The sequence below is a fragment of the Ambystoma mexicanum genome, chromosome 12, assembly GCF_040938575.1.
Source record: "Ambystoma mexicanum isolate Mex_15411 chromosome 12, UKY_AmexF1_1, whole genome shotgun sequence".
In the NCBI taxonomy this organism is placed as follows: domain Eukaryota; kingdom Metazoa; phylum Chordata; class Amphibia; order Caudata; family Ambystomatidae; genus Ambystoma; species Ambystoma mexicanum.
In genome coordinates, this window is record NC_090936.1 from 897,108,483 (window position 1) to 897,130,129 (window position 21,647).

The 21,647-nt window shown below is 47.7% G+C and overlaps 1 protein-coding gene across 3 annotated transcripts in view; it reads left to right on the forward strand.

The window, feature by feature from the left end:
• The window catches only part of TBC1D15 (TBC1 domain family member 15), a 1,818,951-nt gene that overhangs the window by 1,314,816 nt on the left and 482,488 nt on the right, over positions 1-21,647 (forward strand). For all 3 annotated transcript variants that reach the window (XM_069629387.1, XM_069629388.1, XM_069629389.1), the window contains one exon: positions 6,065-6,181. In XM_069629387.1, the coding sequence (XP_069485488.1) occupies positions 6,065-6,181 (117 nt within the window). The remainder of the gene's footprint in view (positions 1-6,064; positions 6,182-21,647) is intronic.

Below are 21,647 nucleotides of genomic sequence, written 5' to 3' on the forward strand. Positions count from 1 at the left end.
CTTCAGCGATGGCAGCGACGCCGTACTTTCGGACGGCGAGGGCATTATGGCGTCGAAAGACAGCCGGCGAGCGCAGGTCCCCGACCTCGGAAGGTCGTCCGGCAGGGCGGCTATGGGGAAGACCCCCGGCGACGCAAGCGCTACACACCTAACACACACTAAACACACTAAGACCAACCGGACCTCGACGACGTCGACTTCCCGGAAAGAGGCACAAAAAGAACGGTCCGACTCGGTGTCCTCTGGGCGCTCTCGATCGAGATCACCTCACGACGCAAGGCAATCATCCACTCTTGCCAAGAGTGCCTCGCTACACACATTAACGGAAGTTCGATCGTCGGGAGACGAAGACGACTTCCACCCCCAGGCCGCGCTCCAAGATACCGAGACCGCGGTTAACACCAGTGAGGCCCCACGCCCGAAGCACACAGATACCTCTCCAGACCCTCGGCACCAGGCGTCGAAAATCTCTGGGGCCTCCAAGGGACAGGGAAAACATTTTTCCACGCACGGGGAGGGGGGGAAACAGCGGAAAGCACAGCCTTCCACCCCTGTAAAGCCATCCTCTCACCCTAGGCAGACAAGTAAACACAAGTCTACCCTTGAAAAGTCCCATAAATCATCTCCTGCTAAAGTAATACCCTGTTCCAGGGAATGGTCCAGTGAAGACATAGACAGGGTTATGTCTAGGATGTCTTCCTTGGCTGATTTTTATGATAAGAACCCAGAACACTTTCTTTCATATGACCCTCAAGGGGCCACACCCTCAGGCTCCTCCGATCCTATCCCGCTAAGTAAAAAGCCCCGGGTCGAAAGACCTGAACCCTTCGAGGTTCAGCCTTACTCCACTCCATATTCTACTCCACTCCCCAGTTACCAGGGACAAGTTTTCCCTGAAGAGGACCAGGAGTTTGAAATTATGGAAGAACAAACCGGGACAGATTACTATGCAGAGGATGAGGACCTGGAGGAGGGAGAAGATGAGCAGGAAATTTACAGAGTAGATTCCCCAGTACAAAGCGAAGCCCCAGTTACTGACTCTCCAGTTGATAACCAGCCCCTCCTCAACGAGGTTCTCGCTCGAGCAGCGGAACACTTCCACATCGACACCCACGGTGTACAGGAGGAAAGGGACTTCGCGGAGGAGTTTGTAGGAGAGAGAAGACCGGTCGCTCAGACCATCCCTATCCTCAAATCCATCCAACGAAGAATAGATCCTTCCCTGGTGAATCCTAACCTCACCAGAGCTGTCAACCCCAGAATTGAAAAGATTTTCCGGGCAGCCCAGTCTGACCCTCTGTATATAAGGGGACATCTTAAACCAGATTCCCTAGTGGTGACCAACACTAGAAAAAGGGCTGGCACGCCCTTATCTTCATCAGAAGCTCCTCCCGATAAGGAGAGCAAAAAACTTTACGGGTTTGGCAGAAAGGTAGCCTCAACGTCCGCCTACCAAGCAAGGATTGCGAATTCCACCACCCTGTTGGCTAGTTACAATTGCCATCAATGGGAAGAAGTCGCGGCGCTCATTGCCTCTGCTCCAGAACCGTTAAAGGGCCAGCTGGCTCGGATCTCAGCAGAGGGGAGAGCCGTGTCTGGTTGCATTTTAAAAGCAACTTTCGACGCCGCTGACAACGCAGGGAGATTGATAGCAGAAGGTACTGTTATCAAGAGACATGCGTGGTTACGGCAGTCGGGATTCAAGACAGAAACCCAGGCTTCTTTAATAGACAAGCCAGTGAAACCCGACCTATTGTTTGGGAAAGCGGTCGAAGACGCACTTAAAAATGCCAAAGATGAATATGAGACTCTCAAATCCCTTGGCCAGCTTACCAACAAACCCCCTAACCAGAGGGGGAACAATAATTTTCGTCGCCCACGCGGCCAAAATTCACAAAGAGGCAACTATGCCCAGGGACAAGGTACACAATGGAATAACAACCAGCAGTCTACCCAGAGTTACGGCAGGGGTAACAAGAGAGGTCGTGGAAGAGGCAGAGGCAGCCCCAACAAGGGAGGTGGCACGCCTCCACCAAAACAGTGACGCTCAGTTCAGGGTCCCTTGCCACGCAACCCCAGTAGGGGGACGCATTTCCACCTTCACCCAGGCTTGGGAAGGGATCACCTCAGACAGATGGGTGCTGTCAACAGTATCCGCAGGATATTTTATAGAACTACTGCAGCGTCCCCGGAATCATCCTCCACGACAAAGAGTGCACTCCCTAGAGCATCAAAAGATCCTTCTCGAGGAGATCGCCATTCTGCTAGAAAAGGACGCGATAGAACTCGTCCCAGGACACCAGGTAAACAAGGGTATCTATTCAACTTACTTCCTTGTGCCAAAGAAAGATTTGACAATGCGCCCAGTATTGGACTTACGGCCTGCCAACAAGTATGTCAAGCCCCAAAAATTCCGTATGACCACGCTACAAGAGGTAATCCCCCTCCTAAAAAAGGGGGATTACATGGCAACCTTGGATATGAAAGATGCTTATTTTCATATTTCCATGCTCCCAGCGCACAGAAAGTACTTGCGCTTCAAGGTGGACAGTCGCCACTACCAATTCAAGGTACTGCCCTTCGGGATAGCTTCAGCACCAAGGGTATTCACCAAGGTACTGGCGGTGGCGGCTGCACACCTACGCAGGGAAGCAATCCCGGTGTACCCTTATCTGGACGACTGGCTCATAACGGGGGAAACCCCAGGAATTTGCAGGTCAAACATTCAAAGGACTATCGACCTCCTCCACGAATTAGGCTTCTCCATCAACGAGAAAAAGTCAAGTCTGGTGCCAAGCACCTCAAAACAGTTTCTAGGAGCTATCCTAGATACTCAGAAAGGATTGACCTTCCCTTCGGAAGAGAGAATTCGGAATATACTTCTGCAAATTCCGCATTATCAGTCAGGTCAACAGATAACAGTACGCAAAGCTATGCGGTTACTGGGCATGATGGCGTCATGCATTTACCTGGTCCCCCACGCGCGTCTGCGCATGCGTCCCATGCAGGAATGGTTGGCGAAACAGTGGTCTCAGGCAAGTGGTCATTGGGACGATCTAGTGGTCGTTTCGCCAACACTCGTACAGAGCCTACACTGGTGGACAAGAGAGAATCTCGCAAAGGGGAAACCCTTTTACGATCCCGAAGTACAAGCCGTGGTGACTACAGATGCATGCCTGACTGGGTGGGGAGCTCACCATCTCCACCACACAGCTCAGGGTCTCTGGTCTCACTCAGTAGCCAAGAACCACATCAATATGCTAGAGCTTCTGGCAGTATTCCGAGCGCTAAGGGCGTTCGAGCCCCATCTACTGAACTTGTCGGTGCAGATCAGGACGGACAGCACGACAGCCATGTTCTATCTGAACAAGCAAGGGGGGACTCGTTCGCCAAATCTGTCCAAGCTTGCCCAGAAAATATGGATATGGGCACTCAGACGGAACATCTTCCTGTCATCGCAACATGTTCCAGGGGAGCTCAATTCCCTAGCGGATGCTCTAAGCAGAGACTCCCTCCCAGAAGAACACGAATGGGTCCTTCACAGAGACGTAGTAGAAGATCTCTTCTCTCAGTGGGGTTTCCCCACTATAGACCTATTCGCCACAAGCGAAAACAAACAATGCCCAGGATTTGCATCCAGGTTCCCCCAGCCGGACTCCCAAGGGAATGCCCTGTGGATGAACTGGTCAGGGATGTTTGCGTACGCTTTTCCACCAACTCCTCTCATCAGGAAGGTGGTGTACAAGATGAACAAGGAATCGATGACGCTCATCCTAGTTCCTCCCATGTGGGCGAGACAACCATGGTTTCCACACCTACGCAGGATGGCGGTGTGCGAACCCATCAGACTCCCAGCCTGGTACAACCTACTGTCCCAGCAACAGGGTCAAACAGTGCATCAGGAACCCAACTCTATGAACCTAGCAGCATGGCTCCTGAAGTCATAGAGTTTGGACATCTCAAATTACCACAGAGGTGTATGGACATTCTAAAGGAGTCCAGGAAACCAAATACAAGGCACTGTTACTTTGATAAGTGGAAAAGATTCGTTATCTGGTGCCAGAATAAACAAATCAACCCGGTTGATTGCACTCCTTCCAACGTTGTGACATACATGCTCCACCTGCTGGATGCAGGGTTGGTTTTTAACTCGCTGAAAGTACACCTGGCAGCCCTCTCGGCTTACACCACATCCCATAACAAGGTCTCGTGGTGGAAAGTACCAGTGGTTAAAGCCTTCATGGAAGGAGTAAAGAGACTTCACCCTCCTATTTCGAACCCACCGCCAGGATGGGACCTCAACGTGGTGCTAGCTAAGCTCATGGGACCCCCATTCGAACCCATGCATAAAAGTAGTCTCAAACACCTGACTTATAAAACGGCCTTCTTAGTAGCCATTACCTCCATAAGAAGGGTCAGTGAAATTCAGGCTCTGTCAGTGCAGGATCCTTTCTTTACTATCCACAAGGACAAACTGGTTTTACGCACACACCCTAGGTTCTCACCTAAATTCATATCCAAGTTCCATGTAAACCAGTCCATCGAGCTTCCGACTTTCTTCCAGAACCCGCAAAGCTCGGCTGAGGTGAAACTACACACCCTAGATGTGCGTAGGGCGGTCCTATACTATGTAAATAAAACCAGACCGCTAAGGAAAACAGATCAACTGTTTGTCTCCGTAGCTACAGGCAGAGAGGGGGATCGCGTCTCTAAGGGCGCTATCTCGAAGTGGATTATCAACTGTATACAGCTGTGTTACTCTCTTTCTGAAAAGACTCTGCCTTTTATGCCAAGGGCCCACTCTACTAGAGGCATTGGTGCCACTCTGGCTTTCATTGCAAATGTTCCCCTCGACACCATTTGCAAAGCGGCTACTTGGAGCTCTATTCACACTTTTACTCAGCATTACTGCATTGACACTCATTCCAAGACAGATACACAAGTGGGACAAGCGGTTCTAAGACACCTGTTTGCTCATGACCCTTCTCACATCCCACCTCCTTCTTCTGGTACTGCTCGCTAATCTATGCACAGCATGTGATCTAAGCAGATTCCACAAGCCTCAGAAGGTATACATTACTCACCGTAATCGTATTTCTGATGCTTGTATCTGCTTAGATTCACATGCGACCCACCCTTCCTCCCCTCCGAGAGAAGGCGCATGATTGCTTGTAGTCTTACCTTTCTGTCTATCTGCTTGGATTATCTGTACTCACGCTACTCCTCATGCTTCCTCATGTCAGAAAAAATACAATCTGAGGATCCTACACGCGTGAGGGATCTTGGGTACAGTGGACGTCACACTAGGGATAGTATTACTGGCACGCCTGTGTCGACGCCCATTTTCGACTTTCGAAAAACAAACTGTAATACTCCGCAGCTTCCACTAGATGTCGGCCTATGCACAGCATGTGAATCTAAGCAGATACAAGCATCAGAAATACGATTACGGTGAGTAATGTATCCCATACCCCTAGGGCTAAGATCCTATCCAAAAAGCGGTTTTTGGTAGGCCTATCATTTATGTTCCTGCTTATTGATGTATAACATAGCTTTTAAGGATATTCAAGAAAATTAAACCTAATTCATCAATGATTTCATTTAAAATATATAACCAGGATGCAAAATGTGCATTCACCACTAGTCAATCGCTATGGATTGTATAGCTAGCTACTAGTTTGCAACGTGAATGTTTACACTATGATATAATGGAATAATTAAAATGTGTATTTATTTGCAGGCCGCATGGTTGCATTTACGGAAGATTCTATTCCCTGCTTAATCATTTTGTTTCTTGTGAACATTTAAACCTGTTTGAAGAGCAGCCTGAAGGGTGCTATCTTTTCTTTGGCAGAAAGCTTTTCTTCCAATCGCTATGCTTAAATGTTTCTTTAATGTCTTCTGAAATGACATTTGCTTAAAATCAGTTTCATTTTCAAGCGTTTGCATTTCTCTGATGTAGGGATACATGATTGACATTGGCAACCTGCTTCAATGAAATGCTCTTTATGAAACCTTTCCACATTAAAAGTGCCTGATACCTGTTTTTTTTCTTCTCTCCCAGAAAAAGATGTCAATCGGACGGACCGAACAAACACATTTTATGAAGGACAGGATAATCCAAGTTTAATTTTGCTTCATGACATTTTGATGACGTACTGCATGTATGATTTTGATCTAGGTAAGCACCACATGTAGGGAAGAAATTCCAATTTGATAAACGATCCATGTTAAATCTAATTGTTGATGTCTTTGAAGTCAGTAATGTCAGCAATATATCGATTTACAGTTATACTGCACACATGAAGGGTGAAGCAGAAAAAAAAGCAAAAGAGCAGTGCAAATCTATATTCCCATTCTTTCCTGGCATCCTATGTTGGTAAGCCTTTTTTGTTTGCCGGTTGATGACCAGAAAGGATGTCAGCAAGGCATTGCTGTTTCAGCAGCTACTCCCATCCTGTCTTACTTGTCCTGTACAATACACAGTAGAAACATTGGTTTAAGAGGCCAGGGCTAACCATAGATGAGACCCTTAATCCGACCCCACCGATCTCTTAGGAAGTTAAATATATTGTGCCGTTTTGAGATCAAAGGTTGAATTGCTCCTGAAACTTAAAACATTCATCTGTTAACGGAAGCCTTACAAATTCAGCTTTAGAATGCAAGCATTGCAGGCTAGTGGCTCCCCGCCCCTCAAACATACACCTAGCAGGATGGAGCCACAAGACTCTTACTGAGGAAAACCTGTAATCCTCATACATATCTCGGCCCTTAGTAGAACCAAGTGATGACCACAGGGTACATAGACTCGTTCCCCCGGGACCAGCCATTTTTTCCAAATATCAATATGTTTTCAGTTACTTCACTGTTCCGGATCCCCTTCCTGCCAGTGATGGGCAGGTCACCCTACTTATAACTACACTGACCTAGCACTGACCCATGTACTGAGGAATGGTGGTTCACTGCAAAGAAGAAAAGCTGACCTATGGAATCAGTTGATGTCACTGATCAAACAGGAAGAAAGTGGACCTAAGCCCTTGCTGTACAGCTCAGCTCCCATGGAACAATATCCAAACACATGAAATCATCAGGCAAACAGGCTGCAAGTGATGCCGACTTTGAATAAATGGTTAGACTACCAATCAAAGAATCAACCTTTGCACAAGATGGTCATCAAATATATACAAGTGTGTCAGAACAAAATTCAGAGTTGTGTGTAGAGAGATGTCCGACTAAGTGCTTCAGGTCCGCAAAAGCCAGCTCATAAAGATGCTATATTATGATCATCCAGTTCTGGTAGTGCATGTGGCACAACACAACCTTAGGCAGAGATAATTTTAGACACAGAATCACACTCCCACCCAAGATCGGGCCAAGGGCATCGATCTAAGAGCCAGCCCTTATTCGAGGTAGTGACTGGTAGAGTCTTACAGAAGGTGGCCTCCAGAGTCACTATTCCAGAGGTTTGATTGTGGTGGAATAAGAAGTTGCTGACAGCATCTCATAAAAAGCAGAAATCAATGAGGCATACAGAACTTTGAAACAGTGTAGTCCTGATGAGAAACCCAGAACTAGATGCAGTATTATCTGAGTCAAGCTCATCACCTGGTCCCTTGGGATTTTAGAAAGGGTCAAGACCAGCTGGCGATCCTCAGCAGTATTGGCAGCTGCTCTTCCAGCAAAGCCCCCATCTTCACCCTCATCCGATGCATCTGCGCCTTGTCCCACACACATAACTAGGTCACGTGATCCCGAGCACTTGACTTCCTGGTTCCTCCAGGGCGGATGCTCTAATGCTAGCGATACCACCACTGACTCTCTGGAGTGAAGCTTCTCCTATGTGGCCTGGGAAAGACAGAAACTACCTGATCCTGCCCCTGGACGTGGCTATCTGTGAGAGGACCACATAGGGGAAGACCAACTCCAGAGAGGTAGGAAAGCCATGGCCCAAAATAGCCTGAAGACCTTAACTCCTTATGACACCTATACAGCATACCTGTATGACCTTTTTCAGCATTGTGGAAGAAATCCCAGTATGCCCTGTTTGCCTTGCCCTCCCCATGTAAATGCAGAGACAAGGAAGAGAGAGGGAGTAATGACGATGACTAGAGGTGGGAAGCCACACCGCGTTCTAGACTTTGGAAACTTTCAACTTCTGCCAGGACATTTAAAACACAGCTGATAGCAATGGAGAAGCGTGGCCAAGTAGAAGGCTGTCAGTAATCTGTGAGAATGCCCAAGGGGACGCGAGAAAGCAGAAGAATGTGAATTGCAGCACAGAGGCAAGGACAGAAGACGGACCGGATGAACACTGAGTCAGTGCACTGAACGAGAAACCACATGGAAGCCATAAAAACTACCAGAGACACCCAGTAAGCCCAGGGAGACGGAATGGGTAAACGGGGCGGATGAGTGGATGTTGAGTCGCATTGAGAACGGAAGAGGAACTCATTTGAAATTGACCAAACTGATGTAAATGTGAATATTATGAAAAGAGGGTCAGTGACCCAATATTCCAAAGAAGAGTATAACGTGTATATGAACCTTGTTGAAAACGAAACAAAAGTACAGATCTTAACTAAAGGAACTGATGCAAATATTGACATGGTTGGAAAGGGGTCAGCGAGCCAACTGTGGAAAGCGTTTGTGAATGGGTGTTAGGCAGAAACCTGTGCAGTTCCCTTGGGGAACACTGCAAAAGATTTAAGACTACAGGTATAGCAGTAAACCCACTTGGTAGCAGTCTGTACCATCCAGATTTACCTGGTAGCTGTGGCTGAGCAGTCAGACTTCCCTCAAGAAGAGTTAGGCAGTATGCAAAGTATACACAATATGTCCTCAGACACAATAGCACAAGCAAACACTGACCAGAGCTTGGTTTCAATAGTATATAGTTATTTATTTATAAAACACACATAAGTTGAAAACACTCTAGCAAAGTATAGTAAAAACACTTCAAACACCGTTATGATGAAAGCAGTTTCAACCCTTACTCCTATCTAGACAACTCTAAGTTAACACCACATAATTAAAACAGAGGTGAGCGCTTAACGTTAGATGACATTCTAGTAGGTTAAGGAAAGGGGTAAAAAGAAACAGAACTGGGTTAAACACACCACTCTAAGATCCAGAACACTTGCAATAGGCTCAAAGAAGCACAGGTGAGCAAAAGTCACTAGGCAGGGCCCACTCTTAGAGTAGCCGGAGCGAAAATGTGCCCAAGATCACACTGTTATTAGGGATTCAAAGTCTTGCAAAGAGTTAGAAAGAGTGTAGAGTGGCTTAGAAAGTTTAGCCAGGGTGTCCCAGGCACTCCCAGGTTCGAAAGCCGGGGGCTAAATCTACCCCGTACAGTCGGTAGCAAGGGAAGCCAGGCGGAACACGGTACCTTAAGCGGAAAGGATCCTCCAGCGGTGGCAGTTGTTCCAGGCAGTGGCAGCAGGGCTCGACGTCGGTCATGGGAGAAGAAGTTCTCGCTGAAGAGCAGAAGAAGAGGGTCGTTGCACTGCCCGGGAAGAAACCAGCCGCGGAGTCCTCCGGTTGAAGGGTTGTACCGACTTTCGTGGTTTGGGGTAAAAGTGGTGGGGTTCCGGTTGCCGGGGTGCTTGGCACTGGCAAGGCGGCCACGAGATACCTCGAGAAGCGAAAAGAAGGCGAAAACTGGTTGTCCCCACCAGTCAAGGGAAGGAGCCACTCTGTTAGGAGTTCTCCTCGGTCGTCGGGAAAAGTGGTGAGACGGTTCAGCAGGGCTCCACCGGGTGGTGTCGTCGAAGCAGGTCGGCTCAGCTCTTCCCTCGTCGGATTCTTGGTCCTGTGGCGACTTCTGAAGTTCCAGTCCCCAAAGCCCTGCTTTTATGCAGCAAACCCCCATTCACCCAGCCTAGCTGTCACTCAAACATGCTAAGTGGTGAGCCGGGCGGCTCACCACTTGGGCCAATCAGGACGGAGTGCGACTTGAGTTACCAAGGTAACTCAGTCCAGGGTGCCTAAATCCCCCTCCACCCCTCCTAAGTACCCCAGACAGAGTGGCACCACTTTGGAGGGCTTCTGTGGAGAAGCCCGCCAAAAGTGGAACAAAGGGCTCCACTTTGGGTCAGAGTTACAGAGGCGAACACCAACGCCATTTTAGAATCAAGTTTTGGCAACAAGTCCCAACCGGAGTTATAAAAATAAATATATAAACCGGTGGTATGTTTAAGGCTACCGTAAATAAATAATTAAATGTGTTAGCCTAAAACAATGGGAAATCCCATAGGAAAATATTCGCGGTCGAATATAAAACGTAGTTTCCACTGCCACCAGCCAAAACTCGATCAGGGGGGACGGAGACGTGCCCCCTCGACTAACAGACCCTGGGGCAATCGAATTGCCCCAGCCAGTACGTCCACAATATGATGGTTTGTACTGGTTCTGTTCAGGATTCAAGACTAGCAAAGTCTTTGGTGACTTTACATGCCCTGGGAGACAGTAGTCAGTCCCAGGGTATGGAGTCTATGTTGGGGAGTCCCTAGGACACCCCTGGGTCACGGCACAGAGGGTGCTGTGTAACCCACATCACAAAAATACATGAGGCCCTATGGAGTAAAAGACCCCATAGCCCATTCAACACAAGGTTTGTCCAAGATAACACAGTTCAACATGTCCAAGAGTGAGGGTAAAAAGAGTCTCACTCTTGGCAGGAGAAAAAAATAAACCCCAGAAATCCAGCAAAGCTGCTGGGGGACTCACTAGGGAGGGAAATTCAGCCTAAACAGAGAATTCTCCCTAACACTCGCCCCCCCCAGACTAAGGGACAGGAGGATTTAATCCACTCCCGGATGAACCTCATACCTCTAGTCGATGATATACATCCTAGAGAGTCCATCAGCATTTTGATGGTGACACCCTGACCTGTGCTCAATGGTGAAATCAAACCCTTGCAGGCAGATTGACCATCTCAATAGTTTTGGATTTTCCCCTTTCATTTGCATTAACCATCTCAAGGGTTGGTGGTCAGTCTGAATAACAAAAGTAGAACCATACAAGTATGGCCTAAACTTCTTCAGTGCCCACACAATAGCAAAGCATTCTCTTTCGATAGTTGCCCACCTTGTCTCAGGATCCTTCAGTTTCCTACTGATGAAGCAAATGGGGTGCTCCCTACCCTTCTCATCCAGTTGGCTTAGAACTGCACCTATACCTACATTGGAAGCATCAGTTTGTACAATGAAAGGTTGGTGGTAGTCAGGAGCTCTCAATACTGGAGCTTGGCAAAGAGCTCTCTTCAGTTTTTCAAAGGCCTGATTGCACTCCTCATTCCATTTTACCTTTTTAGGGAATTTGGGAGAGGAGATTACATTCAGTGGAGAAGCTATGGTCCCATAGTTCTCAATGAAATTCCGGTAATATCCAGTGAGGCCTAGAAAAGCTCTCACTTGGGTTTGAGTAGTTGGTGTTGTCCAATTTTGCACAGCTTCAATCTTGCTGGGCAAAGGCCTTATTTCTCCACCTCCTACCTCATGTCCAAGGTAGACCACTTTACTTTGACCAATCTGGCACTTACTGGCTTTGATTGTCAAATGGGCCTGTTCCAGAGCCTGCAACACATGTCCTAGGTGGTTCACATGTTCTTCCCAGGAGTGGCTGAAGACTGCAATGTCATCCAAGTATGCCATGCAGAAATCTTCCATCCCAGCCAGAACCTGGTTCACCATCCTTTGGAATGTGGCAGGTGCATTTTTTAGTCCAAAAGGCATGACCTTAAACTGGTACAAGCCAACTGGGGTTGAAAATGCAGTTTTCTCCTTGGCATGGTCTGTCAGGGCTATTTGCCAATAGCCTGACGTCAGGTCAAATGTGCTGAGGTACTTGGCTGCACCAAGTTTATCCACCAACTCATCTGTCCTGGGCAAAGGGTGGGCATCAGTCTTGGTGACTGCATTTAGAGCTCTATAGTCTACACAGAATCTCAAGTCTTTGGATCCTGCCTTTGGTACTAACACTACTGGGCTAGACCATGGACTAGTAGAGGGCTCTATTACCCCGAGATCAAGCATCTTCTTGACCTCTCCTTTGATGTGGGCTCTGATATGTTCTGACATTCTGTATCCTCTGCTTTTGACTGGCAGACAGTCACCAGTGAGTATCTCATGCTGGCCCCAAGGGGTCAAGCCTGGTGATAGTGAGAACAGGGAGGCAAACTGATTTAACATAGATTTGCACTCCTCTTGTTGCTCAGGTGTCAGGTCTGAAGAGAGATTGACTCCTTCAACTTTCTCATCTAAAGGTACACCTCTGAGGAGATCAGGGAGAGATTCACTCTCTTCCTCCTCTGCAGCTGAGGCTAGAAGCAAGGCTCCTACATCAGGTCTGGAGATGTATGCTTTTAGTCGGTTGGTGTGGAAGACTCTAGGAGCTTCCCTGGGTCTGCCCAGATCCACCAGATAGTTGACCTCTCCAAGTTTTCCCACAACCTTGAAGGGTCCCATCCATTTGTCTTGCAAGGCCCTCTGCCTTGTTGGGAGCATAACTAGAACTAGCTGGTCTTGAGTAAACTCAACCATGTTAGCCTTCTGGTCGTGCCAATGTTTGACCAGGGCTTGACCAGCTTTCAAGTTGTCACTTGCTTCTGCCATCATGTGTGACATTCTCCTCCGGAGACCTATCACATAGTCAGTCACTCTGACTGGCTTGAGGGGAGGAGCACCTTCCAACCCCTCCTTAATCAGGGCCAATGGACCTCTGACTGGATGGCCATAGAGAAGCTCAAAGGGAGAATAACCTACTCCCTCCTGAGGGACTTCTCTATAAGCAAAGAGAAGGCATGGCAGTAGAAGGTCCCACTTTTTCTTAAGGGGTTCTTCCAAAGCACCTATCATGCTCTTCATGGTTCTGTTAAACCTTTCAACCAACCCGTTTGTCTGAGGGTGGTAGGCGGTTGAGAACTTGTAGGTAACTCCACAGGTTTTCCACATGGCCTTCATGTAGTGGGACATAAAGTTTGACCCCCTGTCAGAGATTACCTCCTTAGGAAACCCAACCCTGGTAAAAATACCAAGGAGGGCCTTAGCCACAGCCGGAGCTGTAACAGTCCTCATAGGAATTGCCTCAGGGTACCTAGTAGCATGGTCTACTACAACAAGGATAAACCTGTTGCCTGAGGAGGTTGGAGGATCAAGGGGACCAACAATGTCAATCCCTACCCTCTCAAATGGGACTCCCACAACTGGGAGAGGCACTAAAGGTGCCACATTCTTGGAACCAACCTTACCAGAAGTCTGGCAGGTATGGCAGCTCTTACAATATCTATCTACTTCAGCCCCTATCTTTGGCCAATAAAAGTAGAGTGAGAGCCTTTCCTTGGTCTTCTTGAAACTCAAGTGACCAGCCAAAGGTATCTCATGGGCTAGTTGTAAGAACTGTTGTCTGTTCTCTTGTGGGACTACAAGGCGTTTGTAGTCTCCAGGTTCAGACTCAGTGGGTTCACTGTAGAAGAGGCCATCTTCCCAGTGCAACCTATACTTCCCAGGCTCTTGCCCATCAGCTTGAGAAGCTGCCTGGTGGCGGAGACCTTCCAGAGTTGGACATTCTCTTTGCCCCTTACGAAAAGCTGCCCTGCTAGGCCCACCTTCTGCCAGTAAAGACTGCAGCTCAGGATGGTCCTCAGGGTCCAAATCTCCAATAAGGTTGGGGCCTCCTTCTAGCTCTTCCTCAGAGTCTAGCTCAACCACACAGGGTTGTACCTCCCTCTCAGCCTCAGCTGGAGGTGGAGTTACAGGTGTAACTTTGGACAACCTAGGGGAAGTCCTTGTTGGAAGCACTGGAGTGCTTGCTGCTGGCTTTTTCCTAGGAGTCTTGGGTTGCCCCTTTGCTCCTGATCTGGTAGTTACTGCAGTAAGTTGCTCCAGTGGTAGAGGAGTGATTTCTGTCATCATCTCCTGAGATAACCCTCTCAGGGTTTTCTCCCTTGCAGGTTTTGTGAGTTCCTGGAACCTTTTGCTAGGAGGTCTGGGGGTATGAGATACAACTCCAAGAGCTTTGAGGTCATTACCCAACAGAACCCTACCTGGCACTTCACATTGTACACTGACAGGTATTTTTACAGCCATATCATTACATTGGATGAGAACTGGTAACTGGGGACACATCTGCACAGGCCCACCAGCTAACTTGGTGAGGCATTTGGGTGCCTTAGCAACATCCTCTGCCTTGAAAAATGATTCATCCACCACAGTTATGCTGGCTCCAGTGTCCCTAATGGCAGGAGTCTCCTGACCATTCACCTGGACACTGTCCTTATAATACTCTTTAGTATTATCTGGGATAGAGTTATAGACATCTAAATTCTGTTGTTCCCACAACCCCAGAGAGACTAAAGAAACACTAGCTGAGACTCCAGTGGGTTCATCAGCTAGTAATAGAAAGTTTCCACTTGCCATATGTACTTCCTCTTCTGGAGCGAAGGCTAAGGAGGCAAGCTGGACCCCTGAAGGTTTACCCTTACATCTGGGATCTCCTTTCACATGGTCAGTAGCCTTACAAACAAAGCATGAGCCAAAGGCTCGCTGGAATGGAGGCTTGTTCTGACCTCCTTCTGGTCTGGGACCAGAAGGTACACTAGCCTGATTTGGTTTCCCTTGTGGCTTACCCTTATAGTTTTGTTTGGGGCCCTCTTTGGAATTTGTAGTATTAGAATTCTCTTTGGAGTCCTTTTTAGACTGTTTCTCCCCATCCTTCTTCTGAGTTACCCCAGAATCCTTGTGAGTGGCCCTGTTGGCAACCCACAAGTCAGCAGCCTTAGCTAGTTTCCGGGAATCCAATTCCCTGGAATCAGCCAAGTGTTGTCTGAGCTCAGGAGAGCAGGCATCATAAATAGTCTCCAACATAAACAAATTCTTCATACCTTCATAAGTGTTCACCTTGTAACCCTTAATCCATCCCTCTAAGTTTTTCAAACATTCACTCACCCAGGTAGCCCAAGGGGTACCATCATGCTTTTTGAGGTTCCTAAACCTCTTAAGATACTGGGAAGGGGTCTTCCCAAACCTAGCTATCAAAGCTAGTTTCACACATTCATAGTCCTTCCTATCCTCCTCCCCCATCTCCATTACCACATCAGTTGCAACAGGGGGGAGCCTAGAGAACAACCAGGTGAGTAAGTCATTTCCTGTGATGTTCTGGAGCCCATGATTATATTCAAACAGAGACAACCAATCCAACACATCCAACTTAGGCTCATACATACCAACCAATTCTTTAGGCATCCGGGGTCTATTAGGACTGGAACTTCTAGAGGAGCCAGAGAGAGAAACATTCTCAACAGATAATTTCTTCATTTCTAAGTCATACTTGAGCTCCATTTCCCTTAGCCTTAGTTCTTTGTCAGTTTGAGCATTAAGTTTCTTATACTCCAATTCTAGCTTCATTTTCTCCAGTTCAAAGTACTGAGGACTAAATGTGGGACCTGGTAAAGGTCCAGTAGGCACAGCAGGTAGAGCAGGCAGAGGCCTAGGGGGGACAGTTACAACAGCCTCACCCTCCTCTTCTGACTCTTCCTCAGAATCATCAACATTTTGCTCCATGTTAACTTCAATACTGTCATCTACAGTTGCTGGAGTGGTAGGTTCCTCTGAACCATCACCCAGACTTTGGTTAGCCAACAATCTTTCAATCAGCTCCATTTTCTTGCCCTTAGTCAGGAGATCCTTATGTTTACAGAGCACTCTTAAACAATCAGCAGTTTTGGCTGCAAGGGACTCTTGACTATAGCTTTCTATAACTGACATGTTAGAGGATTACTTTTACAGTGCTAAGCTTTGTGGTTAGTTGCACTAAGGTATCTAAAGCACAATAAAATGTATACTCGATACAAATCCCACCGCTGTACACCAGTGTTAGGCAGAAACCTGTGCAGTTCCCTTGGGGAACACTGCAAAAGATTTAAGACTACAGGTATAGCAGTAAACCCACTTGGTAGCAGTCTGTACCACCCAGATTTACCTGGTAGCTGTGGCTGAGCAGTCAGACTTCCCTCAAGAAGAGTTAGGCAGTATGCAAAGTATACACAATATGTCCTCAGACACAATAGCACAAGCAAACACTGACCAGAGCTTGGTTTCAATAGTATATAGTTATTTATTTATAAAACACACATAAATTGAAAACACTCTAGCAAAGTATAGTAAAAACACTTCAAACACCGTTATGATGAAAGCAGTTTCAACCCTTACTCCTATCTAGACAACTCTAAGTTAACACCACATAATTAAAACAGAGGTGAGCGCTTAACGTTAGATGACATTCTAGTAGGTTAAGGAAAGGGGTAAAAAGAAACAGAACTGGGTTAAACACACCACTCTAAGATCCAGAACACTTGCAATAGGCTCAAAGAAGCACAGGTGAGCAAAAGTCACTAGGCAGGGCCCACTCTTAGAGTAGCCGGAGCGAAAATGTGCCCAAGATCACACTGTTATTAGGGATTCAAAGTCTTGCAAAGAGTTAGAAAGAGTGTAGAGTGGCTTAGAAAGTTTAGCCAGGGTGTCCCAGGCACTCCCAGGTTCGAAAGCCGGGGGCTAAATCTACCCCGTACAGTCGGTAGCAAGGGAAGCCAGGCGGAACACGGTACCTTAAGCGGAAAGGATCCTCCAGCGGTGGCAGTTGTTCCAGGCAGTGGCAGCAGGGCTCGACGTCGGTCAGGGGAGAAGAAGTTCTCGCTGAAGAGCAGAAGAAGAGGGTCGTTGCACTGCCCGGGAAGAAACCAGCCGCGGAGTCCTCCGGTTGAAGGGTTGTACCGACTTTCGTGGTTTGGGGTAAAAGTGGTGGGGTTCCGGTTGCCGGGGTGCTTGGCACTGGCAAGGCGGCCACGAGATACCTCGAGAAGCGAAAAGAAGGCGAAAACTGGTTGTCCCCACCAGTCAAGGGAAGGAGCCACTCTGTTAGGAGTTCTCCTCGGTCGTCGGGAAAAGTGGTGAGACGGTTCAGCAGGGCTCCACCGGGTGGTGTCGTCGAAGCAGGTCGGCTCAGCTCTTCCCTCGTCGGATTCTTGGTCCTGTGGCGACTTCTGAAGTTCCAGTCCCCAAAGCCCTGCTTTTATGCAGCAAACCCCCATTCACCCAGCCTAGCTGTCACTCAAACATGCTAAGTGGTGAGCCGGGCGGCTCACCACTTGGGCCAATCAGGACGGAGTGCGACTTGAGTTACCAAGGTAACTCAGTCCAGGGTGCCTAAATCCCCCTCCACCCCTCCTAAGTACCCCAGACAGAGTGGCACCACTTTGGAGGGCTTCTGTGGAGAAGCCCGCCAAAAGTGGAACAAAGGGCTCCACTTTGGGTCAGAGTTACAGAGGCGAACACCAACGCCATTTTAGAATCAAGTTTTGGCAACAAGTCCCAACCGGAGTTATAAAAATAAATATATAAACCGGTGGTATGTTTAAGGCTACCGTAAATAAATAATTAAATGTGTTAGCCTAAAACAATGGGAAATCCCATAGGAAAATATTCGCGGTCGAATATAAAACGTAGTTTCCACTGCCACCAGCCAAAACTCGATCAGGGGGGACGGAGACGTGCCCCCTCGACTAACAGACCCTGGGGCAATCGAATTGCCCCAGCCAGTACGTCCACAATATGATGGTTTGTACTGGTTCTGTTCAGGATTCAAGACTAGCAAAGTCTTTGGTGACTTTACATGCCCTGGGAGACAGTAGTCAGTCCCAGGGTATGGAGTCTATGTTGGGGAGTCCCTAGGACACCCCTGGGTCACGGCACAGAGGGTGCTGTGTAACCCACATCACAAAAATACATGAGGCCCTATGGAGTAAAAGACCCCATAGCCCATTCAACACAAGGTTTGTCCAAGATAACACAGTTCAACATGTCCAAGAGTGAGGGTAAAAAGAGTCTCACTCTTGGCAGGAGAAAAAAATAAACCCCAGAAATCCAGCAAAGCTGCTGGGGGACTCACTAGGGAGGGAAATTCAGCCTAAACAGAGAATTCTCCCTAACAATGGGATAAAAGAAAGAGTAGATAAAGAAGGAGAAAGCCCTAACAAGCTACTGCACCAAATAAATAGGGAGTCTCATACTCATACTCAAGATGAGCCCTAGTAGGAGAGTAAACCAGGGGTGAGAAACAAAGTGACATCCTTGCAAGAGAGTAAACCAGGAGTGAGAGGTGAAACAGTATCTTGGCAGGAGTGCAAAGACAAATAAATCTGAAGTTGTAAATACAAAAAGGAAGGCTCATACCCATTTTAAGGACTGGAAAGAATGTCAAGAATACCCTGGCAGGAGAGTATACCAAGGGAGGAAAATGGCTAAAGTGTGAGAAATTGAACATTGTAAAGAACCATATGTGTAAGGGAAATAAAAAGGAAGACTCATGCAATTCTTGAGTATAGTTGAATATTTAGGAAAATAAATGTTTGAACTGCTAGAAGGAGACACCCCTTTTCCTGGCGAAAGCTGTATTAACTTTTCTGTTCTGTTCCTTAAGACTTTATGTTAAGAACATTTGAAGCAAGCTACAAATCTATAGCTAAAACCCTTGTGCACGTTATTTCTTTTTAAAACCATTTTTATTAATTCCAACAACCAAACAAAACAAAACAGTAAACAACAATTATACATTGCTACATCATATATAGTCTCATTATACCGGAACACAGGTGACACGCACAGAGACTGAGTCAACTACCCCAGCCAACCACACCAACACTTCCGCCCCGCCTGTTAGCTACCACCAGGTACCACAGTGTTGTGGAATTGTCGAGATATTGGCAATCATCACACTACCTGAGATGTTGACATTGGCAGGTGCACTGGCCATAGGAGTATGAAGGGAGGACCCGGGGGGGGAGGGGGCGCTATGAGGGAAAGTGATAGAGGTGGGGGCCAGAGGAGTAAGGAACCTTGTATGTCAGCCAGACCCAGATCAGGACAGAGGCGCATCAGGGTAGACTACGCAAGCTGAACGCCTCAATTCAGGACAGAGATGCAAACTAAACAACTCTGCTAACAATTTCCCTTTCTGCATTCACCTCTCAAACTCCAAACCAAACACAACCAAAACCTACAGCACAACAAACCGCACAAACTTGACTACATTGCAACAACAAAACAAAAAAAACACACATAGACTCGCACAACAGTACACGATGACTACTGGCCGCAAACACCCCATGCCCAGCCAACGGACCCACCAGGATGAGGCCGCCAACAGCACATCACTGCTCTCTTGCACTTTTCCTGCTTCGACCCACTAACTCAACCCCACTTCCTCTTTCAGAGCTGCCAGAGCGCCAGGAGACCACTCCGGTGGTGATAGTGCGCGGTACAAATGTCCTTTAACATTAATATTATGTGTCTACTGTCTACCCGTTACCCCCCCACCTCAAGCCTACCCCGCATCATCACCTTCTCCCCTTTGTTTTGGGGCCATCCCTTCTTCTACTTCCTCTGAGGAGTCTTCTTCCTCCAGGCCAGTCTGCGCCGGCCCTGACAATGTAGCTACTAAGTGCCTCTACGCTGTCAGTGCCTCAGCTTCTTCCTCTCCCCCTCTATGAACTGCCTCCCCCCACGTCACTGTTTCCGCATCAGCCCATTTCAGGAGGTCGTGTCACCAGACTTCCACCCTGGGTCCACTACTTGCTTTCCAACTCACAGCAATTCTGCACTTCGCCAGTATATAAGCCAAGTCCTTGAGTTTTCTCACATGTTTCAGTTTACGCTGCCCGGGGAACCCCCCATCCACCATACATGCTCACAAAGACTCCACATCCAACCTAATTTCCTTCTCGGTCAATCAGAGTGCCCCCTCCCTCCAGAACCTCTGTATTTCCGGGCACGCCCAGAACATGTGTATGTTACACCACAGCAACAAAGGGCTTCCTTACGAAGAACTTCCCCACCATGGAATCCGCTTTGGGATCATTACAAGTTGCCTTGGAAACTTTTCAGGTCGCGTAAACGTACTAGTCAGCTGATCGGATGTGCTTCGCTTACACGGAAGCCACGCCCCCTTGTTCCTTAAAGCTCTCAGCCACGGGAACTTAGTTGCTGCTAATTATATGTTACTACGTGCCTTTTCGTAGCCCGCCTATGGCACTGTTTACCTTCTTCGCATTACCCTCCGTGAACCTTATTGACTTTGAAATCTCGTTACCAGACCTTGGCTTTGTACTCTGTTCCGCTTACCTGGATTATCCTACGGACTTGTTGCCATTGTTTCTATTTACGCACAGTTTTCCTTTACTGCCGTAAACCTCCAGGAGTCTCCCCGCACAGCCTTCAGTTCTACTGGCTCTGCGACGCTCCGCTCCCGCTCAAAGCTGGACTCCAGCTCTCATACAACTTACACTTGCACGAGCACCTCTGCTTTCCATCTGAGTTCCGGCTCTACGATTAAGACCTGCTGAGATCTGCTTCAGCGCGACACTTGGGAATTTCTCTAATAGCGTAAGTGGTATCCTTTTTGGTCCTTTTCTTCCTGTTCTATCTCAAACATTCGGAAGTATAAGTCCCATTCTACCAGTTCTGCATATTAAGGATTTGCCTTTGCTCCAACTACCTGATTAACTGTGTTCGCATCCTGGGAGACTGTTTGTTTTTTCTACTGAAGTGCATTTACGAACGCTTTCCAGGACATGCACCAACCCGGCCCTAGTGCGTCCCTCGTGCCGTTCGGGTTGTCCTCCCTATACTAAACTTCCCACTTTATTATTTTATCCTGTCGTTGTCATCCACCATTTGGATTTTGTGCTCCTTAATGAAACTGGTACAGGATTTCCTCTCAGATCTACTCACATACGCTACCTCAGGTACCGGCAGTTCTATTGTGTTAAGTAAAAATAATTAAAAATGCAAGTTAGGCATAATACTCAAACCTTTCTGTTTCTCCTGCAGCATTGATCTGGCGGTGCGCTCAATCCCGCTCTTTTGCATTATAGACTGCTCTGGCTGTTCTTACATAAATAACAGAGTGGTACATCGTGAAAAAGAGCCCCTCTCTAAGAGGAAGCCTGATTCTTTGAAATCAGGGGACCTGGGTTTCTGGAGACTTCTACGGCTCATCCTACATCTCGATCCAGGTTGGGGTCACGTACACCTTCCGGCTCGGTGAGTAACAGTGTACCAGTCCGGCATTCTCCTCCCCACACTTGGGACATGTTTGTGTTCCAGCATTTCTAAACCTTGCTACCTTATGGGGGGTCATGTATGCTCTGTGGGTGATGAATAGCTGAATTTATTGAAACCTCGCATTCCTGGGCCCTTTTTTGTGGTATCCTTGTGCCCTCACCCACAGCCCATCACTCAAGGATTCCTCCGCTTCCTCTTCCCAATCTTGTCTTAGTTGGACCACCTCCTCTCCTACCCTTGACATCAGCAGTTCATAGATCGGTGAGACCTCATGGCCCCCCTCCGTCACGTCATAAAATGTTTCCACAACGATGTCGGGCTGGTTTCCCAGCTCTGTTTACGACCAGGTGTCTTTTCTCATCCACAACAATCTAATGTAGGTGATTAACTGTCCCCAGTGTAATCCAGTGTCAAACTCGACCGCCTTCCCATCCTGCCATACATCTCTGTGTTGCTATACCACTTGGTTCCCAGTGCTTCCGGACTATCTTCCTCATTTGCTCCTCCACTCCATTCAGTGCCTCTAGCGGC